Raw genomic sequence first — 20,972 nt, 5'->3', positions numbered from 1 at the left:
TATGGTCACTGATATCAAGATAAAATGTCTTTGTATTCATGAGTCACAAGTTGCTTGTGGTACTTGCACTGGCAGTAGAGATCCATTCAACCCATAAAGGTAGGACTTAACATCATCTTTAACTGGAGCCAGGGAATCATGTTTCTAAAATAAATACACCTTTTCTACTGCTGCATACCCAAGTAACAGTCTCTAAAACACATATAGCAGGGATATGAAATGTCAGGAAATCACAGCTTGGCTCTGCCCTGCAGCAAACCTTATGGGAACCCTGGGACTTCGCCCACCCACTGAACTGAGGTCCCTGTGTCCACACACATGGATCCCACCATTCCAGACCAACCCCATGAGCTTCGGGAAGGGGGGAAGCAGCTTTTCCTGTGAATCCCATATGATGAGTTATGATGTTCACCCTCATCGCCAACCCCACCGAGGGCCTGACAGGCAAAGCTGCTGAGCTCATCATTCAGCACAACTGAAGGGCAGCATATGAAGGTTTTACCCCAAAATTAGTTGCAGCCACACAAATGCCAGCGTTAAATCCATCGGGCTGGCAGCACTTTGCTGCAGCAAAAGGAGAGAGGGGAGGGAAAAGTCATCCCTTTTATAGCTGACCCAGAATCAGCTTCCCTGTAGCACAGCGCTGCCTGCTGATAAAACAACGCCACAGCCGGTGGCCTTCAGATGCTCCGATGAGCAAATGTGAGTCAGGTTTGTGCAAAGGCTCAGATAACACTCTGCTTCCAAACTCTCACATACCACTCGGCTTCCCAACTACCCAAAGGCTCTTCCCTGAGTGTTCCGGAGCCAGCTCACACACAGCAAGAATTAGGTCTCTCTATAGCCAAGCTGTAGTTTGCGGGCCCAGTTTGATGTGTGAGCAAAGCAGCTCGAGTGTGTTTCATTCCCTGGCAAAAGACTTCATTAAAGTAACTGCAAGGGTCAGCTTTCCACCTGCAAAAGCTCCGAAAATTGAGAGATGAAGGTTTTCTCTGTGCCTGTACTGGAGTCTGAGATACGCACATAGTAAGCAGCAGAGCACAGAGTTCAGGGCTTGGAGTCTGGCACCTTGCGTTTTCAGCTGCTGCCCATGGACCTTGGTGTGCAGAGCCCACCCCATACCAAAATGGAATGCTCTGAGCCAGGGCTGACACCTGCACAATCAGATACAACGATGATAGCATTAGGAAGGCCTTCCTGCATGAGATGCTGGCCACATCCTGCTTCCTTAGTGCAGGCTACAGCATCTCAAGGAATAAGGTGACATTAGTGATTCCTGCCCTGAGGACACCAGGTGAAGAAGCCACTTGCTGTGTCCCTCCATCCCCTTCTGCATAAGGGGATTTGCAGGAAAACTGGGTCCAGAAAGTCACTTCACTGCCTTATTGCTCCAGCTGCCAAAGGACAAAGGCATGGCCACAGAGTAATTGCCCAACAGCTCGACTCCCTGGCCTCTGCTTTCTTGCCTGTTTATAATGGGAAGTCTTCCTGACAGCTGGACAAATCTCATTCATTAGTGACTGCCAGAAATAGAAACCCAAATAGATGGGACCCAGGGAGCAGGGCTGGGGCTCAGCAAACACAACCTGGGATAAACCCAGGGCTGGCTGATAAACACGGTCTCTGCTTTGGGTGAAGCTCAATTCCCTGGTTTTAGGAGCAAGGCAAGCCCTAGGTGGGCTTTGGATGGGGATTATTTCTCCAACACCTCACATGTATCCCTTTGGGATTGCACTGCAGTCATCCCTCCACCCCTCTGAAACTAGAGCTAAAGCAATGCAGTGGGGACCCAGCTCCCTCCATCCCGACCTCCAAAAGCACCCAGAGCTCAGGGATGTTCAGGGATGCTCTGGCCCAGGGCCCTGCAGCTCCAGGAGCTCCTCCAGAGCTGGAATTGATGGTGGGAACTGTTCAAGGCTGCCTCTGCTTGAGCACAATTAGGAGCTGAAATATTGCAGGAATTAATGGGAGAGTGCTCTCATCTCCTCAGGAACTAGAAAACCAGCACAGCCAGCACCCATCATTATTATTATTAATACTAATAATATAATACAGGCCAGAAATGGACTAGGCACAAGTGTAATCCTTGCTCAGCAGCTGAGGATGATGAACTAACCCAGTGAAAGCTGGAGAGATGGAAAACCAGAGCCTGAATCCACCTGGATGGCGTAAACCATCACATGCTATATAGGACTTGGGGTCCCACACAGTGTGAATGGATGAGGACGGCAGATGCCTCCTGCATCCATGTTCCTCCCTTCTTGCCTTTACCCTTTGCTTCTCCGGGTTTTCCTGGCCTGACTCGTCTCCCTTCTGCCTCCTCCTACCCATTTGCTTCCATTGAGCCTCTGACAAGATAATAACTCACCAGAAAGTGAACACATGCTCCCAAATTAATGATGTGCCGCCGTTCCCCCGCTTGCTGGTGCAGCATGTTCAGAGCTCTAGGACACAGCACTTAGGGCATTCCCTGCAGAATGCTGCCCATAATGCCATTAATAAACAAGGCAGAGAGGTCTTACTCTCTGTCACAGTGTCCATCATTGCTTCTGTACACCATGGTATCTTCTGAGGACCAAAACTCTCACGGAACAGTCCTGCTCCTGCTCTGAGTCCTGTGGTATATCAGCAATCAGCACCCACAGCATACCTTCCATGCTGCCATGTGCCCACAGCAATTCCTAGAATCCCAGCCTGGTTTGGGTTAGGAAGGACCTTAAAGCTCATCCAGCTCCAACCCCTGCCACAGGCAGGGACCCCTTCCACTAGAGCAGCTTGCTCCAAGCCCCCATATGCAACCTGGCCTTGAACACTGCCAGGGATGGGGCAGCCACAGCTTCTCTGTTCAAGTCATCCCAGTGCCTCAGCACCCTCACAGGGAAGAGCTTCTGCCTAAGAGCTCATCTCAGTCTCCCCTCTGGCAGGTTAAAGCCATTCCCCTTGGCCTGTCCCTACAGGCCCTTGTCCAAAGCCCCACTCCAGGTTTCCTGCAGCCCCTTTAGGCACTGGAGCTGCTCTAAGGTCTCCCCGGATCCTTCTCTTCCCCAGGCTGAACTCCTTGCACATTGGACCAAGGCAAGATCCCCACCAAGGCTGTACTATTTCCACCTCTAAAGCTCCAAACCCTCAGCAAAGCATCCTGCAATGGGTTTGATGCCCAGAGTCCTAAGGCTTATCCTTAGGCACCACCATAGCTCCTACACTGATCTGCTGCATCCTCCAGGCACCGATCCTCCTGCCCAGGATGGGCTGGATAAGGAGAATATTTTATGGAGATAATTTTATTAAAATGTTTACAACAATGCAGATATTGACATCTGGCTTCAATCAATAGCACAATTTATTGTCCTTCAAGGTGAACATTAAGCCAAGCTACCCATTAGTCAATATTTACCTCTAAGGTCTATAAATCTTTATATGGGCTGCAGCGGATGTTGACAGCGGGCTGATTCCAGATAAGTAAAAGGAAGAGCGTGAAACATTGTTCCTTTTGGAGGTGAAATAGTAACTAGTTAATTACAGCCCCTACAGCCATTCTCAACTATCAATTTATGGCTACTTCTGGCAATAAAAATTAACATTGTGCAGACTCCCTGCTCCGAGTGACGTGCTAAACCCAATGGCCGTATATTTCCTATGTCACTCCCATAGTGACGGCCATTGTAGGGCAGTTTAGAGTAACTAAATAAACCACACAAAGGTACCAAGAGGGAATTGTTGGTGCCCAAGACCTGCTTCACCTCTCCTCTGTGGCACAGCAGGTGGGATGATGTAGGGTGGGTGATTTAGTAGCATCACACAGGCAGCGCAGCGCTCTGTGTGCAGGGAAGGAGGTAGGGAAAGGAATGGAATTGCCCCAAAGCTGAGTGCTCAAAGCAGAGGCAACACAGCCCCCAGTATGTATGTGGGCAGATAGAAGCAATCAGTTAGGCAAGACCTTTAAGCTCCAACCTTTATCCCACTTTAAGCACTAACCCATGCACTGAGGGCTTCGGCTACACCGTTTGGGAGCACTTCCAGGGATGGTGACTCCAGCACTGCCCTGAGCAGCCTGTTCCAATGCCTGAGCACCCTTTGGGGAAGGAATTGTTCCTCAGCTCCATCTAAACCTCCCCTGGTGCAGCTTGAGTTCATTTTCTCTTGTCCTATCCCTTGGGAGCAGTCACCAGCCCCCTCCTGGCTCCATCCTCCTGTCAAGCACTTTTAGGGAGCGATCAGGTCCCCCCTGAGCCTTCTCTTCTCCAGACTGAACCCCTCAGGTCCCTCAGCCCTTCCCCATCACACTTGTGCCCCAGGCCCTGCACCAGCTCCATTGCCCTTCTCTGGCCCCGCTCCAGCACCTCAATGTCTCTCTTGTAGTGAGGGCGCCAGAGCCGAACACAGGATTTGAGGTGCAGCCTCCACCACAGGAGCACAATCACTTCCCTGCATTTCCTGCTCCCAACTGCTCAATTAAAAACCAAGGAACAAAGTTCAGGCCTTTCTAGAATTCCCTTCCCAAATCTTTGTTTGCTGAAGCAAATGAGAGCAGCCAGGGCAGCATCCCCTCCATGCATTCCCTCTTTCAACTCCCCGATGCCAGCCTGCTCCAGCTGAGAAAGGCTGGGGAGAATTAACCTGCTGGAAACCATCCAGAGCAATCATTAAAGAAATGATTTTCTGAAGATTACCCTATCGACCCATGCAGGCACGGATGTTCCTCTCCTCCTCTTGGGAATATTCCATCCCTCTACCACCGGCTCCAGTCTGTAACCCCCCTTACAATCATAGAATCATAGAATAGTTTGGGTTGGATGAGACCTTCAAGGTCATCTAGTCCAACCTGCAATGAGCAGGGACATCTTCAATTAGATTAAGTTGCCCAAAACCACATCCAGCCTGGCCTTGAATGTCTCCATCCACCACCTCTCAGGGCAGCCTGTGCCAGAGTTTTACCACCCTCATTGTAAAGAATTTCTTCCTTACATCCAGCATCGATCTCCTTCTTTTAGTTAAACCCATCACTCTTCATCCTATCACAACAGGGTCTGCTAAAAAGTCTTTCCCATCTTTCTTCTAGGCCCCTTTTAAAGGAGTGATGCCTTTAGAATCACAGCACGACCAACATACAGCAGAAATGGAGTATGAACCTCCACTTCCTCATTATTCACAAGCCTTCAGAAGGACTTCAACCCCACAAATAAGCATATCAGAGACTGCATTGCGCTTACACAGGGCCAAGTCTCTCTCTTTTTGAGGTTTCCTGATTACAAGGAAAGAAATCTCTCCTCTTACATGTTTTTCCATGTTAATGAGCATGTTTCCATGGTTGTGTAAAGACCCAGGGGATTACGCTCTTGCTGCTTGGCTTTCACACAGTGCTCAGAGCTTAGCAGTACCTTCCTCCGTTGCTCCCTCCTCATCCTCACACCCCAGGGGTGGTCACTATCCCTAATTGTGCCCAGTGCCACCAAAGAGAGAGGAAATATCACATTCTCCTTACTCACATCCTTCATTACATTGGTTTGGCAGAACTCTCCCAGCCAATGCTGCTCTGTGCCCTTGTATGCACAGGCTACGAGGGAGAGGGATGCCTGGTGCTGACCACTGCACCAAAGGTTCCTGATGCACCTCAGGCAGATGAAGGCTGAGGGATAAAGTCATAAAGCCCTTCTCCTGCCCTGGCTGTGCTCTCCTCATGCACGGCCATGAAGGGCTGTGGCTTCTCTTCTCCTTCCAGCTCGTTTGAGTATAATGGAGCTGATGGTTTCACCTTGAGAGGCGTGATTTGGGCTTGACATGAGCAGAGATGACTATAGCTGAGAGCTCCATCTCTGGCTGCCTGTGATTTCAGCAGACACCTTCTGAATGCAAAGCACCAACCAGGAACCATTACAGGAACCATCACTGCTGCCAACCCTCTGCTCTTTGCTCATTTCTTCAACTTCTTGCACTATTCAGAGCTAGATCTGAGACAGGACCCGCTGCTGAGACCGCACTTGGGACTCACATCTCCTACAACAACTCCAACATTCACCTATTCAGTGGGCACATCGAAGCAGTCACTGGGTCACACAACTGGTGTAAAACCTCCAGACACCACCCTATCTCCTATATTCACAGCCTATAACCAAGAATCACCTACAGCCAGCCTAACTGAAGCACAGCAAGCTGAAACACCTTGGGCTCCGCCAGCACGACCACCCTGCTCCGTGCTCAGGGCCAGACCTCCAATGCAAATCTGTGCCAGGGCCGCCTGCCCCGTTGGCTCTCGTCTCCTCTAACGGTGCAGCCGATCGAGCTGCCCATTATAGCACCATTGTAAAGAGTTTTGAGCTTAAAAGTCCTTGAAAGTTTCCCACTGTGACTCGTCAAACAAGATCTTTTTCACTTTGCCTCTATTCTCCCCCTAACAATATTTATACTCATTTCTTTTATTGAAATCTACCAGCCGCCTGTTCTATTATAACCACCTGAGTGGCAGCTCCTATTCTCCAGGAGCCTGCAGCCCATCTATTCTCCAGACAATGAGGTACAAGCAGTCTATCTTCTATTGTGCTTCCCAGCCTTTGGCTCTCAAATCTTCCATCGCAAAAAGGCAGCTCAGAGATGCCTCCATGCAAAACATAGGAATCCTGGGTTGTGCAGAGGCTTCCCAAGCTTGCTGCCCTCCAGTATCCAGGGAGATGCTACTGTGGTACCCGTGATCCCTTAGGAATGCTTCCCCCTCTGTCCCCTGTGCATCACAAGTTGGCCTTAAAGATACTCGGGTTGCTGCCGGGATGTTGTATGCCTCAGACAACTTATTTGTTAGTGGGAATAAAAGAGGAGCATTAAACCCTTTGTTTGCAAGAAGTAGTTCCTTGGGAAATAAAAGGATTATGGAAATTAATATTTAAAGAAACAAAACAAAACAACTTGGAGACCAACCACCCTTGAACGAGGCTCTAATTCAGGAGGAAATGAGTCGAATCAAAAATGAGCCCTTTTATTTCAGTGCAAGGAAGAGTCAGGCTCAGGGCTCACTGGAAGCAACCATACTCGGCCTCTCCCAGTCCCTGCCTCCTCCTGGGCTGCTGGTAAGGATGCTGAGCAATAGGAAGGGGTCCAGATGGCACATCCCACCCTGTTAGAGCACATTAGCAATGCCTGCAGCTCACAAAGCACCTATGTGGTGTTCAACTGGGTGCATAGATGGGTGCAGGGCTCACAGAGGGCTGCTTTTCTTAATGCTATCTACCTATTACCACAAGCATGGAGCAGGGCACCTCCTGCTTGGACCTTGGGGTCCCCACGCTCAGAGGTGGTGACCCTCATGGTGGCACAAGGATGGATGCTCTGATCCGCTTCATAGACTCATAGAATCAACCAGGTTAGAAAAGACCTTTAAGCTCATCAAGTCCAATCGCTCCTCATCACTGCCAAGGCCACCACTAACCCATGGCACTGAGGGTGTGTGAACACTTGCAGGGACGGTGACTGCAGCACTGCCCTGGGCAGCCTGTTCCAATGTCTGAGCACCCTCTGGGGCAGGAATTGTTCCTCAGCTCCATCTAAACCTCCCCTGGTGCAGCTTGAGGCCGTTTCCTCTTGTCCCATCCCTTGTTCCTTGGAAGCAGACCTGGCTCCATCCTCCTGCCAGGCAGTTGTAGGGAGCAATTAGGTCCCCCCTGAGCCTTCTCTCCTCCAGACTAAACAGACTAATTCTAGGCAGCATCTCTGCCTCCTTGCAGGAACCCATGCCAAGGGTACATAAAACCCAAGTATCAAGCTAAGCTCTCTCCAGAGGCTTCCTGATGAAACAGCACCTCCCGGCAGTTCTGTGCTCCCACTGAAGCATCAAAGGTGCTCTCAGGACACCTAAGCCTAAAGCCAGACCCTAACAAGCCACCCAACAAGGATTCCTTTCTCTTTTCTTGCCTTCCTTTTTAATTCCTCCTTGCGCTTTCTTCCCCGTTGCCACTTGCAAGGTGAGAAAGGACAGCGTCGCCAGAATGAAAGATTCTCCTGCGTGCCCTCTCCCAGCAGCGGCCCTAATTCATTTTTCATGGCCCCTTGCAGTGACAAAAGCCGCTGCTTCTCTCTTGTAAGCGTGAGCCATGCAATAAGTCAAAGCTGATGTGCATTTTCCCCCTGGGTGCCAAAGCTGTGCTTTTGATTTAATTTCTCCTGTTGTTTGGCGCTCAACCTTTGCCGGTGAGTTCCTTTGGAGAGGAGGCAAGGTAGGGCCCCATCTGTGTGGAGGGGCTGCCTGACAGATGGGGTACAGTGGGTAGTGTTTAAATAATTTGCTGCAATGATACCAAGATGCTGGAGAGTGACAGATGCTGCCGGAGAAAATCGCTCAGACAAACAGGAGCATCCTGTTTGCAGGAGCGCTGCTCCTCGATTAAATCCTGTTGCAACTTGGTTTTCCTGGAGCCCATCCCACTGCTGGCAGCTTCCTCGCTGTCTCTCGGAGAAGCTGCGCTGCACAAGGCTTGGCAAGGAGAAAAGTGGCTCAGGAGAACGTCAAGAAAGCAGAGAATCCCATACTGGTTTGGATGGAAGGGACCTTAAAGCTCATCCAGTTCCAAGCGCCCACTATGGGCAGGGACCCCTTCCACTAGAGCAGCTGGCTCCAAGCCCCTGTGTCCAACGTGGCCTTGAACACTGCCAGGGATGGGGCAGCCACAGCTTCTCTGGGCACCCTGTGCCAGCGCCTCAGCACCCTCACAGGGAAGAGCTTCTGCCTTATCTCCAGCCTGAACTTCCCCTGTTTCAGTTTGAACCCATCACCCCTTGTCCTGTCACTACAGTCCCTGATGCAGAGCCCCTCTCCAGCATCCTTGTAGCCCCCTTCAGACACTGGAAGCTGCTTTGAGGTCTCCACGCAGCTTCTCTTCTCCAGCTTGAACAGCCTCAATGTTCTCAGCCTGGCTCCATGCAGGAGGTGCTCCAGCCCCTGAGCATCTTCGTGGCCTCCTCTGGCCTTGCTCCAACAGCTCCATGTCCTTCTGATGTTGAGGACACCAGAACTGCACTCAGTGCTGCAAGTGGGGTCTCATGAGAGCAGAGCAGAGGGGCAGGATCATCTCTTTTGACCTGCTACTCACACTGCAGCCTCTTTTGATACTCCTGCCTTCTATATGCAGGAGGCTACAAAGCACCTTAAACAACGTCCTGGGTCTCCCCAGCTATGAGCTCCACACATGCCCTATCAACCATGCATCCCTACATGCAAGACAGAACATTCCATCCCCTGCCAAACTCCAGGCATCTTGTTTTCCTCTGGATTTAGCAGAAAAACAACTGCTGGTGGCCAGGATCGTAGGGTCCCTCCGGCTGCAAACTTAAACCCAAAGGCTTTCTCTGTAGGACAAGCTCTTAAGAAGCAAATGCAATCCCAAGCGTTACTTGGCTGTAACCTCAGTTAAGCTGCATTTCAGCCGCATTAAGAAAATATCCCGCGGATGGGAAGCAAGTGGCACAATGGCATTAGAGTGAAAAAAAAAGAGGCATCAAGTACCAGCTAAATCCATCCCCAGTGCTGCCAAGAAGCCATGGGGAGATGGGAAACTTTCCCTTCTCCCTGCGTATCCCTACAGGTGGCTGCCACTGCCACATCTTTCTGCACGTAGGGAATCTTTTCCTCCCCTCCTCTTCCCCACGGGACTCCCTGGTCCCTCTTCACCCCCTTCTCCCTCTGACTCACAGCAGGGTGAGACTCGCTCTTGCCTCTCCATCATCTTTAGCCCCTCTTTATTTTTGCAGCCACGCTATTTTCCAGCCCAATGGCCTTGCTCTGTCCCTCGTGGTTTATGGCACTGATGTCTCCATTTCTGAGGAGCACCAGTGAGAGACATTGCTTTGCAAGGAAAAATCCATATTAAGTAACAGCAGTGTTTCACAGGAAGGGGAAAAAAACCCCGGGCTACGGCATTGCTCTGGCTTTAAATTATACTGTAGGAGAATAAAACTACAAGAGAGGAAGACAGAGAGAGCAGGAGGAAAAAGAATTGCCATTGTTTTACCAAGCAGATGGGAAAGTTCAGGGGATCACAAAAAGACTATTATTATCTTGACTTGACCGAGAGAAAATGGGAAAGGAAGAGGCATTTTTTTCCCCTTGCAGTGCGGAATGCTGTGGCTGAAGTCATTTCAGCAAAGAATTGGAAGGAAACGGTGCCCTTGGCTCTGGGCAGCACCCGAGCTATCCCCAAGGCCTAGGCAATCCATTGGGATTTGGCTTTTTATCCCGTTTTCCCTAGTGATGCTTGCTGTCCCATGTACTGCGATGGTAAAGATGGGTGCATGAAGTGGTACCCAGGGCGCGCATCCCTGCCTGCCTCCAGCTGCTCCTCCAGATGTGCCCCTGCCAGTGGTGCTGCAGCTGCGGGTACCCCTCCATGCCCTTGGCTACCCAGAATCCTGCTGCCCTGCCCCAGGGACACCACTGAATTTGCTACAAACCATGAAAGAATACTCAAAATACACAACAAATCTTCCTACTTCTCCTCCTTCCACATAACCACGGTTCTCCCCCCTCCAGACTCATGTGTCATGCCCTTCTTCTGCATGTGCAACAGTGCCTGCAACTCCAGAGCGATTCACTGCTGTTCTTTAGCTCTGCACAGGGCAGGGAGCAGCTCCAGATCGTGAGCACGTTTCAGCTCCTTGCCCTTACAAGCACAGCAGCGTTCCTCAGCCTCACCAGGGACAAGGAAACTCTCTTTCTACCCATGTTGAGGCTCGAGGAAGGGCACAACCCCAAAGCCCACAGCACTGACCGAGCGTAGACACCAACAACTGATTTATCAAGCGGAGCAGATGCTGCTGTAACATCTTCCCTGCCAAGTAGCAAGGACATGGGACAGGGAAAAGAGGAGGTGGAGGACAGGTCTGCTCCAACAGAGCATCCTTCACCTGCTGCATCACTTCCTGCAACCACTCTTCAATTTTCCTCCTCTTTATGGTTTCTTTCTCTCCTCCTCCTTTTCCTCTCCTCTCTCCACCTTCCCTCAGTCCCTACACTTCACCTTGTCACCAATCCTTCTCTGCACCCACATCTCTCCCAGGCCCAAGGGACACGGAGAGGGTCTGGCAAATTGCCCTGCTTAATCCTGCCTCCTCGGGCACTTAATATTCACGACAGAGAGCAACATTTCATGGTGAATTGGACGCACATTCAACTGGAAATGGACATTTTATGACTCTCCTCACTCTGCGCCACAGATTACACCAGCTGAGAAAACATGGAAGCAAATGAACAACCTGTGAACTGTAAAGTATATTAATAATGAAATCACAGCCCGGGAAATGAAGGCTTTATTCTGTTTATATTCTGCTCCATTAATAGAGAGTGTTCTCTCTAGCTCCACCCCATTAGCTGGCAATCTGTGCAGAGGAAGAGTGCAAGGACAGCAGAAGAAAGGTGTCAGGGAGCAGAAGCCTCCTTCCCACATGGACAACCTTTGCAAGGGCAGGAGTTTGAATCAAAGCATCTCCTTGTGCTGTATCCACCGATGGATGGGGCAGCAGGAGAAGGCAGGGGATGCCTTTGGCCTTGGTGTCCTGCCCTGTGCAATCTCAGCGAGCGGAGGAGACTTTACAAATGAGAGAAGGGAGTAAATGGTGATGCCAGGAAAAAGAAAGGCACAGATTCGGAGGGAAAACAGCTCCAACACCACCAGAAGCCCCCCAGCAATGCACTGCCATCGAGAAAACCATCCACACGCAGAGCTCCTCGCTGTGCTGCTTACTCCCTTTACCTGCCTGCAGGTTTGAGCATCTCCACCACCTCTCCGAGCATCCTTCCCACTCTTCATCACAACATCCATCTCTCCGGGGATGGAGGTACCACTGTTGTGCATCCACAGCCCTGAGGCCACACCGATGGCCATGGCAGAGTGGGAGAAGACCGAGTCGGGCTCTTTCCTCCCCAAAAGCAACTGCAGCAGCTTATGCAAAGCACATCACGGGGAGCTAAAAGGAGCCGGAGCAGAGTTTTCTATAGCAGAAGCGACCCAGTGTTGACAGAATGGGGACGCGTTTTCACAGCTCAGGTTTTTATAATAATACCTCAGGGGAGTCGCTGTGGAAGTTTGGCCCAAATATAATTAGTTTGCAGAGCTATTAGGAGCTGATAAAAGGTTTTAATTTGTGTGGAGATCTCTGGAATCTCAGACACTCCCGTGCTCTTCCTCACGCCAGCCGAATGAAAGGCAAGTCCCAAGCAGGCAGTGGGATGCCAGCACAAAGCCACACATTTACCAGGGAAAAAGGGAGCTGTGTTAAGTGCTGATAGAAGAGAGAAAATCCAGAGGCTTGTTGGGTTTTGTTCACCTCATCCCACCACACCAAAGGAATACCTAACATATCCCTTTCTTCCAAGGCAAGGTGCTGCTGGGGATAGAGAAGGGATGCTGGCTTGGGAAATGCTGCTAGTGGTGTGAAAAACACTGTCTCTGCTCAGAACTAGAGCATGGGATATGAGGATTGAGAGCGGCAAGGGTGTTATTCCAGGAAATGGGAATGAACAGAAACTTCCCTGCTTCCTTAACCTGGTCCCACCACTGCTTCGTGCACAAGGGCTGACGAGATTGTTGTGCAAACGGGTGGACTTAGGTGCAAGAAAATCAATCATAATCTGGTTTGGAATGTAATAAACCTAAAATTCATCTAAATCCAGCCCCTGCCATGGGCAGGGACACCTTCCAGTAGACCACATTGCTCCAAGCCCCATCCAGCCTGGCTTTAAACACTTCCATGGTTTTATACGGGTACCAGCTCCCTTGCACTCGGCATGGCAGTAGCACAAGGGCCCTTTGCAATACCACAGTGGGCCTCACCTTCCCAGATCATGTAGCCAGTGACTGAAGGGATAAGCCAAAGGATAAAACCTGAGGGTGCAGGCAGCTGCCTGCTTTTACCCCTCTCTCCCCCGCCCCAAGTTGTACAGTGACCCTAACCCCAATCCTAACCCTGTTGTACAGTGACAGCTGCTCCCCAAAAGCAAGCATCCTACCTGCATCCCCAGGCTGCGATAAGGAGTGGAGCACGCTCTGCCTCAGGCAAGGAGGGAATGTGTGACATTGCAAAGCTATGTTTAGGGAATATGCTGAAGCCAAGAGAGGGTTTTTTTTCACCCTTTTCTTAAGGGAAAGACATTGCCTCATTTGTAGCTGGTAGGGGGCTTGTTATTTTTGTACCGAGATGCATATTTTAGAGGCAGCAATGCCAAATCTGCAAACAAATCAGCTCAGAGAGTTGATTTCCACCACGCAGGGAATCAAAACTATTACTTTTATGTATATATATACACGTACAAGTACATAATCTCCCAGTGCTTCGAAAAAGCAGGAGGAACCAGGGTGCATCAGTGGAAGGAAAATGCTAACAGGAGCATCCCACAGCCAAGCGCTTAGCACCCAGCACACAAAACATGTTCCAGTCATTCCCTGGGGAAAGCCAAAGCCATGGTGCAATTCCACTGACTGCTGCAGGGCATCAGTCTGTTCCCATGGGAGCCAATGGGGATGCACTCAAGGGGCTAATACTCACCCTGCTCTCAGCAGGATCCTGTTTTAGCACGTGTCCACATGCTTTGCAAGCAGCCCCTGGTAATACCAGCTGCCAGCTTCTCCATCACTACACACAAAACTCGTGTCCACCTCAAAGCCCTGCTTATCCAAGAGCACTGCAACCCGTTTGTGATGCAAACCCAGCCAGGCCATTGGTGACCCTATTCCCAGCCGATCCATTGGGCATGTGCTGGTGGAAGCGCGGATCAAATCCGGTGGCAGATTTCCAGGTTAACAATGATTTAGTGGAGTGCACCGCAGCCAAATTAATGCTGGCTATAATGTAGTTTACCTCATTAAACAATGCACACCAAGATCCTGTCTGTTGTAAAACAATTGGTCTCTGAAGCCTAGTGTTCATCTTCCAGGGTTGCTGGGAGATAATAAATGGGTAATATTCCGGCGGTAATGGTAATGGAGTCACGGCTCAGAGCTAATATTATGGCAAAGCAGTAATTATTTCAACAGTAAACAAGGGGATGGTTGAGCTGCCGACAGGATTGGAGCTGGTTGAAATGCTTCAGTTAATATAGCTCGAGTCCAGGCCTGCAACTGCCTCTTGGAAGGAGGACAAAGCTCTCTGCCACCAAAGGAGTTGTCTGAGCCTCGGTGAGATACTTGGTTACTCTGAGATGCATGAAACATGGGGAGGAGGGACGTCACATCCACTGTGGTGGCCAAGCCAACCTAAGCCAACACTGCAGCTCTGCGACCCATTGTATAGCTGCCGTAGGAGGACTCTCATCCCTTCTTTGAGACACAACTTGGGTTGGCTCACACACTGTCTCAAAAGGAGACATGAGAGAGTGCAGAAACATAAGCCCCAGGATGAACCAAAAAACAGCCTTACACAAACCATCTGCTCTCTCCAAGAGCTATTTCCCTGTTAAAAGGACCAGCAGAGAACATGGATTTCTGGCCTTAAGGTAATAAGGTGACTTGAGGCAGGGTTTTCCCACCTAAGTGCATCCCTTTTCTCTCTGTGCCTCCCAACCAGGCTCCAAACCCAACGTCCAACCTACAGATATCCTTTGCCTCCTGTCCAGAGAGGATCCTGGAAAGATGAAGACAGCAAGCAATGTGCTTCACGGCCCAGCCTCCGGGGAGGGAAGACATGTCCCCTTCCCACGGACAAGCAACAGTTCAAACTGGATTCTTTTCTGCAGTTGCTTGTCCTCGTGTTTTAAGCCAGAGAGAATCAATATATCCAAATATACCAGCTTTCTCCCAGAGTCCCTTTGCTGCTTTGCTGCTCATGTATAGACAGATGATCTCATGAGACCTCTGCCACATCAGGCCACCGGGCCTCATCTATCTTAAGTGCATATACGAGCTGTGATTACTGCTGTGTCTGAGAGCTTCATGTCTTGAATCTATTTATCCTCCCATCGGGCTTGCAAAACAAGGGACTGCTATTGTACCTCTTGCAGGGAGGACACGGAGGGCCACAGGGGTTAAATGGAATGATCAGGGAGGATATCCGGGATGTGGCAACATCAGCATCCTCCAAGCACCTCCCTTGTCTTGTCCCTCTCCCTTGCAGAGGCAGCGCCTATTCAGCAAATCACAGCTCAGACTCCACATGGGATGTAGCTTTCAGCACCCAGCTTAATCCTGACATTAATGAGGGATTCTTGCTCTAAAAACCTCTCCATCAGACCTTTTATGAGTAAATACACCATGCAGCCAAACCATAATGTTTTCCTACCCTGGCAGCTGCTGTCTTCAGCCTTACCCCAGAATCCATCATCCTACAGCAATAATCAAAAAGCAATTAGACAAAAAACATGGCAGAAAAGTCCATCAAGGGTTGTTAAGGATGATGACTTGGATGCAGGCTCTGGCTTGGGATGTCTGAGTGTGGCAGACTGATGTTGGCCAGACAGATGAGCCATACACACACCTGATTTTACATCCTTTCCTCGTGCCCCTGCCTCCATCGTGGCAGGATAGTCACACTTAAGCCCTTGTTATTATGAGAGATGAAAACCAGCCTGATAACACAGCAATTGCCATGACAACATCAGAATTACCCCCAAAATAAATACAAAGCCCAGTAGCTATGGAAACACCTGAGTGACCAAAACCAGACTATTGTCTAGAAGACCTCTCTGCAGTTTACAGATGACATTGGCACCGTGAGACAGCGGACCCTAAGACAGCCTTGGAAGTGAAGAGATGCTTAGCACCTGTGAGTGCAAAGCCAAATGTGTGTGGGCACACACAACACTGACTTTCAGACCCCAGCTTCCAAGTCCTCAGCACAACCTACACCTCCTCTGGAAAGATGCTGCTGCCTTCTTGCTGGATGTTATATATATCTACATCCTTCTCTCCCTCTTTGTCCTCCTCCCTCCCTTCACCTTGCTGAGGATGCCTCTCTTGGTTGCCATCCCAATGGTCCTGGAACTGCAGGGCTGCCAAGGAGGGATGGATCTGCTCTATGGCATGCCAGAACTTGGCCTTCTATCATGGTTTTGGTGACTGTGTTTTGAAGCCCCGGTGCCTGGCAGCTCTGGTGGTAGTCACATTGCCAGCTGGAGCCTCCGAACCCAGGGCAGTTAAACCTCTTCCACTGATGCAGAAGCAGCTGTGACTACACCAGATCCTCATCTTTATCCACTTCAACCCATTCAGCTGCATTACTGGGAGAAGAAAAAAGCAAGGACAGAGAGGACTGATGCAAAGGGATGGAAGATGTCATACATCTTGGTTGGACTGGCCACAAACCCCTTCGCTAGAGCCAGCACTGATGTGATTCACTTGCAGAAAACTCTTCCTCAGGTTCACTCAGCTTGAGTTATCCAACAAAAATTCTCCTCCTCCTGGCTGTGGGGAATCTTCCAGCCAAACAGACTCAAACCCAGATTTAACAGCTCCAATCACATACCAGCTACTGCAGACACAAAAGTTACCAGACCAAACTCATATTACACCAGACCCGAGCAATGCACAGGAGAGAAAACAACAAAGTGGTCAAGGTGAGTGACTGCAAAAGGGTCTTGAGTGAGCTCAGTCACCAGGGAACCAGGTTGCTCTTGGTATAAATCCACTGAAGGACGCAACCACACGCTCCATGGTGAGCAAACACCTCTTACATTGCCTCCATTTCCCATCAAGAGCTGCACAGAGCTAGCAAGGAAATAATAAAGCCCATGAAGAGCCTTGCACAGAGGAGCACTCACCAGCTTAAGCACAGGGACCAGCTCCTTCAGCTCCCGCTCTGTTCGTGCTTGGCACAGACAGTGCTATCAGAGCCTCCCCCAGTGACACAGGTGAGAGCTGTTACCATCAGCTATGTAAACCCTTCAATTATGCACCAGCATTCCCTTAACCAATCCTCCTCATCCCTTTCCTCCACCAATCCAAGCAGGATGGGGAAAGGCAGGAGGCAACTCGCTTGAGGCTTGGGGATGAGCAGACCTGAAATCCAGCAACGAGCTTTGGGTTCTTATTTGTTCCCAGCTCTCCAAATTAGACTATATCCCACTCGGGAAAGGGTTATCATCTCAGCACCTGCTACAGCACCTCTGGGCACCTGCCCTGGCTCTCATTTCGGTCCCCAAACTTCCAATCCTCATCCCTGCTATGTGAGCTGAATGCAAAAAAGAAGTAAAGGTCCTTGTTGGCAGCTTGGCAGAGCCAGAGAGAGAAACAGGAGCTGCCTGTGGGGATCTGCAGCTACCAGAGTTGTCTCGGGCCACCTCTGGGCTCAGCACCCTCCATCAGCATGAGGCCAGACTCCAGTAAATCTCTGTGATCATTTGTTCCCTTTGAGTTTTGAAAGCAGAATGCCTAATCATGGCCAAAATCAGGTAAGAGCTGCTGCTGCAAATTACACAGCACCACAGGTAATTTCTGATTAGCTCACTCTTCCTCTCCTGGTGCATCCTCAGTTTCCATAGCAGCTAAGTCCTAAGTAAAATGGAAACATCTGGTTCAAGCGCAGGTAAAGAATCCCTGGGGGAAGAAACCTGCTTGATGGCAGCAAACACGGAAAATAGCCCTCACAAAAGACAGAGGCATTGGAAGCCAGAGCCTGGTTAGGAGAGGATGGATAGTGTGTGGGAAAAGGCAACAAATGGCATGGGAATGAGAGAGGAGGGTCCTTGGGAAGGAGGAGATGCAGGGAGGAGAGCAGGGATGTGAGGGGAACAAGGTGCATGTGAAAAACAAGCAATGAGGAGGTTGAGTGAGACAAAAATGCCTTGACAGCGCAGACAAGGGGAAGAGGACAGAGAAGAAAAGGCTTCAAGGCAGGAGCGCACGGACTGCCGCCACCATAAATGCCACCTGATGGTGACAGCTACACTGACAGCGACTTCATAGACACCCAGGGATGGAGACGAGCGCACGCATCTGCGCCCCGCGTTTCATCATTCATCAGTCCCTGACCGAAGGCCACTGTCTCGGGGACACAACCACCTAAAGCAGATAAACCAACATGTGCACCGGGGGGAATATGGCTTTTACAGAGGCTGCTGCTGTCAGGGGAATGGGCTGAGCTGCCACCGCCTCAGCTCGCTCCCTGCCTGAGCTACGGAGAGTGATGGCTCAGGCCCAGCCGTTTGCTTCAGAGCAGACAAACAGCAAAAAAATCAATGGAGCTGCACCAAGGCGCCGCAGCCATTGTCAGGCAGCTGAACAGAGAGAGCAGACACGGCCCCATCCATCACTGCCGCCGCTGCGCCGGCTCCTCCGGCTGCCGGCAGCCCAGCCGGGGTGTCCCCGAGGAGAGCTTGAGGCAGACACTGGTAAAACCTCAGGGGGAAAGCGCCTGGGGTGGGATGGGAGCGGCAGAAAGCAGGCATCACCCCCTTGGTTTCTGTTGCTCCCGGCAAGAACAGGGCAGCGAAAACCAAAGCAAACCCCAAAAAGCATCTGGGAACCCGTTTGGCAATAATATGGGCACACATGGGAATTGGCTTCCCCGCTGGCACACCCACACAGCTCTGCTCAGGCTTTGCATATCAATTCACAAGGCCACCAATTAATGCTTCCTGCCTTTTCCTGCTCATTTGCACTAGTTACAGCCTTCCTTTAAAGCAACAGGTGACAAGATCCCCCAAACATAGGGCTAGGCGAGCACATTCAATCCCTAAGCAAAGCAACATCAACCTGGTACCTTCAGCCAGAATTCCACATGAGCAAAACCATCAGTTCCACCACCAAGATGGATGTTTCTCCACCAGAGCCATTAACTGCTGCATTAAATCCCATCGCTTTGGCTCACATCATCCTTTCTTTGCTACGTGAACCAACCAACAACACCTCCCCAGCTGCTTGCAACCGGCTTTGTGCCTTCTACAGAGTATTTATGGTAAGGTTTGGCTCTTACCTTTGGGTGAGATGTGCCTCCAGGTGATTGTTGGATCTGGCCTGCCCGTGGCTATGCAGATGAGGCTGACGTTGCCGCCCTCATTGATGGAGATGTCAGAAGAGATCTCGGTGATCTTCGGAGACACTGCAATGACAGAAAGAGGGAAATGAAAATGCAACCGGTTCTGCTCCAACTCCAATCCCAAAATAGGGCTAAAGGAGGCTGAGTTTCCTTCCTCCACCTTGACAAGCTCTGCAGTAGCTCATCAGTGTCGTTTGGCTTGACGGGATCCTGCAGGGGAAGGGGGGACAGAGAAGACAAAGGCTGAAGTGGGAAGAAGTTATAGCCAGAAGGGATTCAATCACCAGGATGCTCAAGACAGCTCCTCCTTAGCACCTCTCTGTGTGTGAGATGGTACTTCTCCCACACCCTGCTTCCAGGACTCATCCTGTCCTATCAGCCCTCTCTGGCAGAGCTGCATCCTACTGAGGAAACACCATCCACCCCCTCCAAACTCCATCAAGAGCAGCCAAAACATGCCTGTGGCTTGCAGCTCTTTCTGCAGGCTCTCTTGCAACCAGGAAAGCACCAAAAGTTGCTGGCTATGAATACAAGTCTACCAAGGAGCCTCTAATGTCCAGCACTATGCAAAGGAAGGGAAATGCAACTGGGATGAAAGCCATCCCAAACCATCAAGAACACGGAGGAGCGGGTTAGATGCAAGGGATCCAGACCGAAACTGAGGACGCATACATAGGACGGGGGGTGATGAGAAGGGGAAGGGATGAGGAGCGAGCAGGGATGCGGCTGCCAAGGGAGGGCTGGGGTTTCTACAGCTGCTGTTAGCAGCCTGCACCTGCACAACGTAATAAAGACCATCACTTTCCTTGGATTATTATTTTCCAGGCCGTTCTCTGGAGCTGAGCAGCATCAACATCCCTCTGAGGTGCTGTGCAGGAGACTCACAAATCACTTCCAAAGCATCCTGCTCCTTCCACCCTCCCTGGATGAGCCCAGCCATTGACCTGCTTGAAGCTGCAGCCCTTTGCAACCCCCTTATTCCTGCCTTGGATCCTGAGCACGTTTTTCCCTGTGTATCTCTGTTTGCCACATCCTTCCCGGGGCTGTGCCAAGCTGGAATGACTGCAATGGCCTTGCATGCATTGCCTCTGCTGTGCAGGTAAGTAATTTATTGATCCGTAAAGCACTCCAAGACACTCTGGAAGGGATTATGTCATGCCAGTGCTGTGCAATAAAATAAAAAATGATGGATTTTTTGTGAACATGAGGGTGATTTAGGGTTTGTAGTTGGAAGTGTAGTTAAAGTACATTTTAAGTGGAAATCAAGGTGGGTAATGAATTATTCTCTGTTTTGAAGGGCTTCTGGGAGTTCATTTTTTTGCTGCTGTGGGCACAATGGTTAATCTACTAATCATGCACTAGGGATCAGATGCTCCCAAAACAGCTCCTGGGGCAGGACAGTGGAGGGCACAAAGATGACACCAAAAGACATATTAATATGCATCAGTGTCATTAAGCCCAGTGGAAGGGGACAGCACATGTCTCCTGGGACCACGCACCCCTGTAGAGCTGGGAGATGCTCTGTCAAATGCCAGGTAGTCCATTGAGGAGATGCAATTAATTACAATGGTGTAATGATTGCCCTGCAAGGCTGGGACTGTCGGTCAGGAAAGCCACGTGCACTTGAAAAAGCCCAATCTAAGTCTGGACAACAAAAGTAGGCCTAGAAGGTATTACTGATGCCATTTCAGAGGTGGAAAGAGACAAGTGGAGGCACAGTGAATTGTCTGCCATCACCTGGGAAGAAGAAATAGCTTCCAGCTGAACGTACCGACAGAACTAGAGCAATATCCATCATCATCAAGGTGATGCTCGCTAAATCACAGAGGAACCTTTCTGATGTTTTTAACTACTGAAGCCACATCATCCCATTTCAGCTTGTTTTGCAGAGCTCACCGAGACTTCAAAAAGGAAATCAAGTCAGCCTTTGCACCGTGACTCTGGTGCTGCACCCACAAGGCAGGAGACAAACATCTGCAATCAAATCAGGTGACCAGATTCTAAACCATAATCAAAGCAGATTAAACTTA

General features: G+C 50.3%; 1 protein-coding gene across 6 annotated transcripts in view; it reads right to left on the bottom strand.

Moving 5' to 3' along the window:
- Positions 1-20,972, bottom strand: part of LOC133281059 (protein CEPU-1) — a 331,891-nt gene that overhangs the window by 10,347 nt on the left and 300,572 nt on the right. For all 6 annotated transcript variants that reach the window (XM_061476207.1, XM_061476204.1, XM_061476208.1 and 3 more), the window contains one exon: positions 18,880-19,005. In XM_061476207.1, coding sequence (XP_061332191.1) covers positions 18,880-19,005 — 126 coding nt within the window. The remainder of the gene's footprint in view (positions 1-18,879; positions 19,006-20,972) is intronic.

Source organism: Pezoporus flaviventris, unplaced genomic scaffold, assembly GCF_033815535.1.
Source record: "Pezoporus flaviventris isolate CSIRO_AGI_PZ_B2104156 unplaced genomic scaffold, CSIRO_AGI_Pfla_v1 ptg000093l, whole genome shotgun sequence".
Taxonomy (NCBI): Eukaryota; Metazoa; Chordata; class Aves; order Psittaciformes; family Psittacidae; genus Pezoporus; species Pezoporus flaviventris.
The sequence above is the reverse complement of the archived record's forward strand: the minus strand, read 5'-3'. Positions and strand labels throughout refer to the sequence as shown.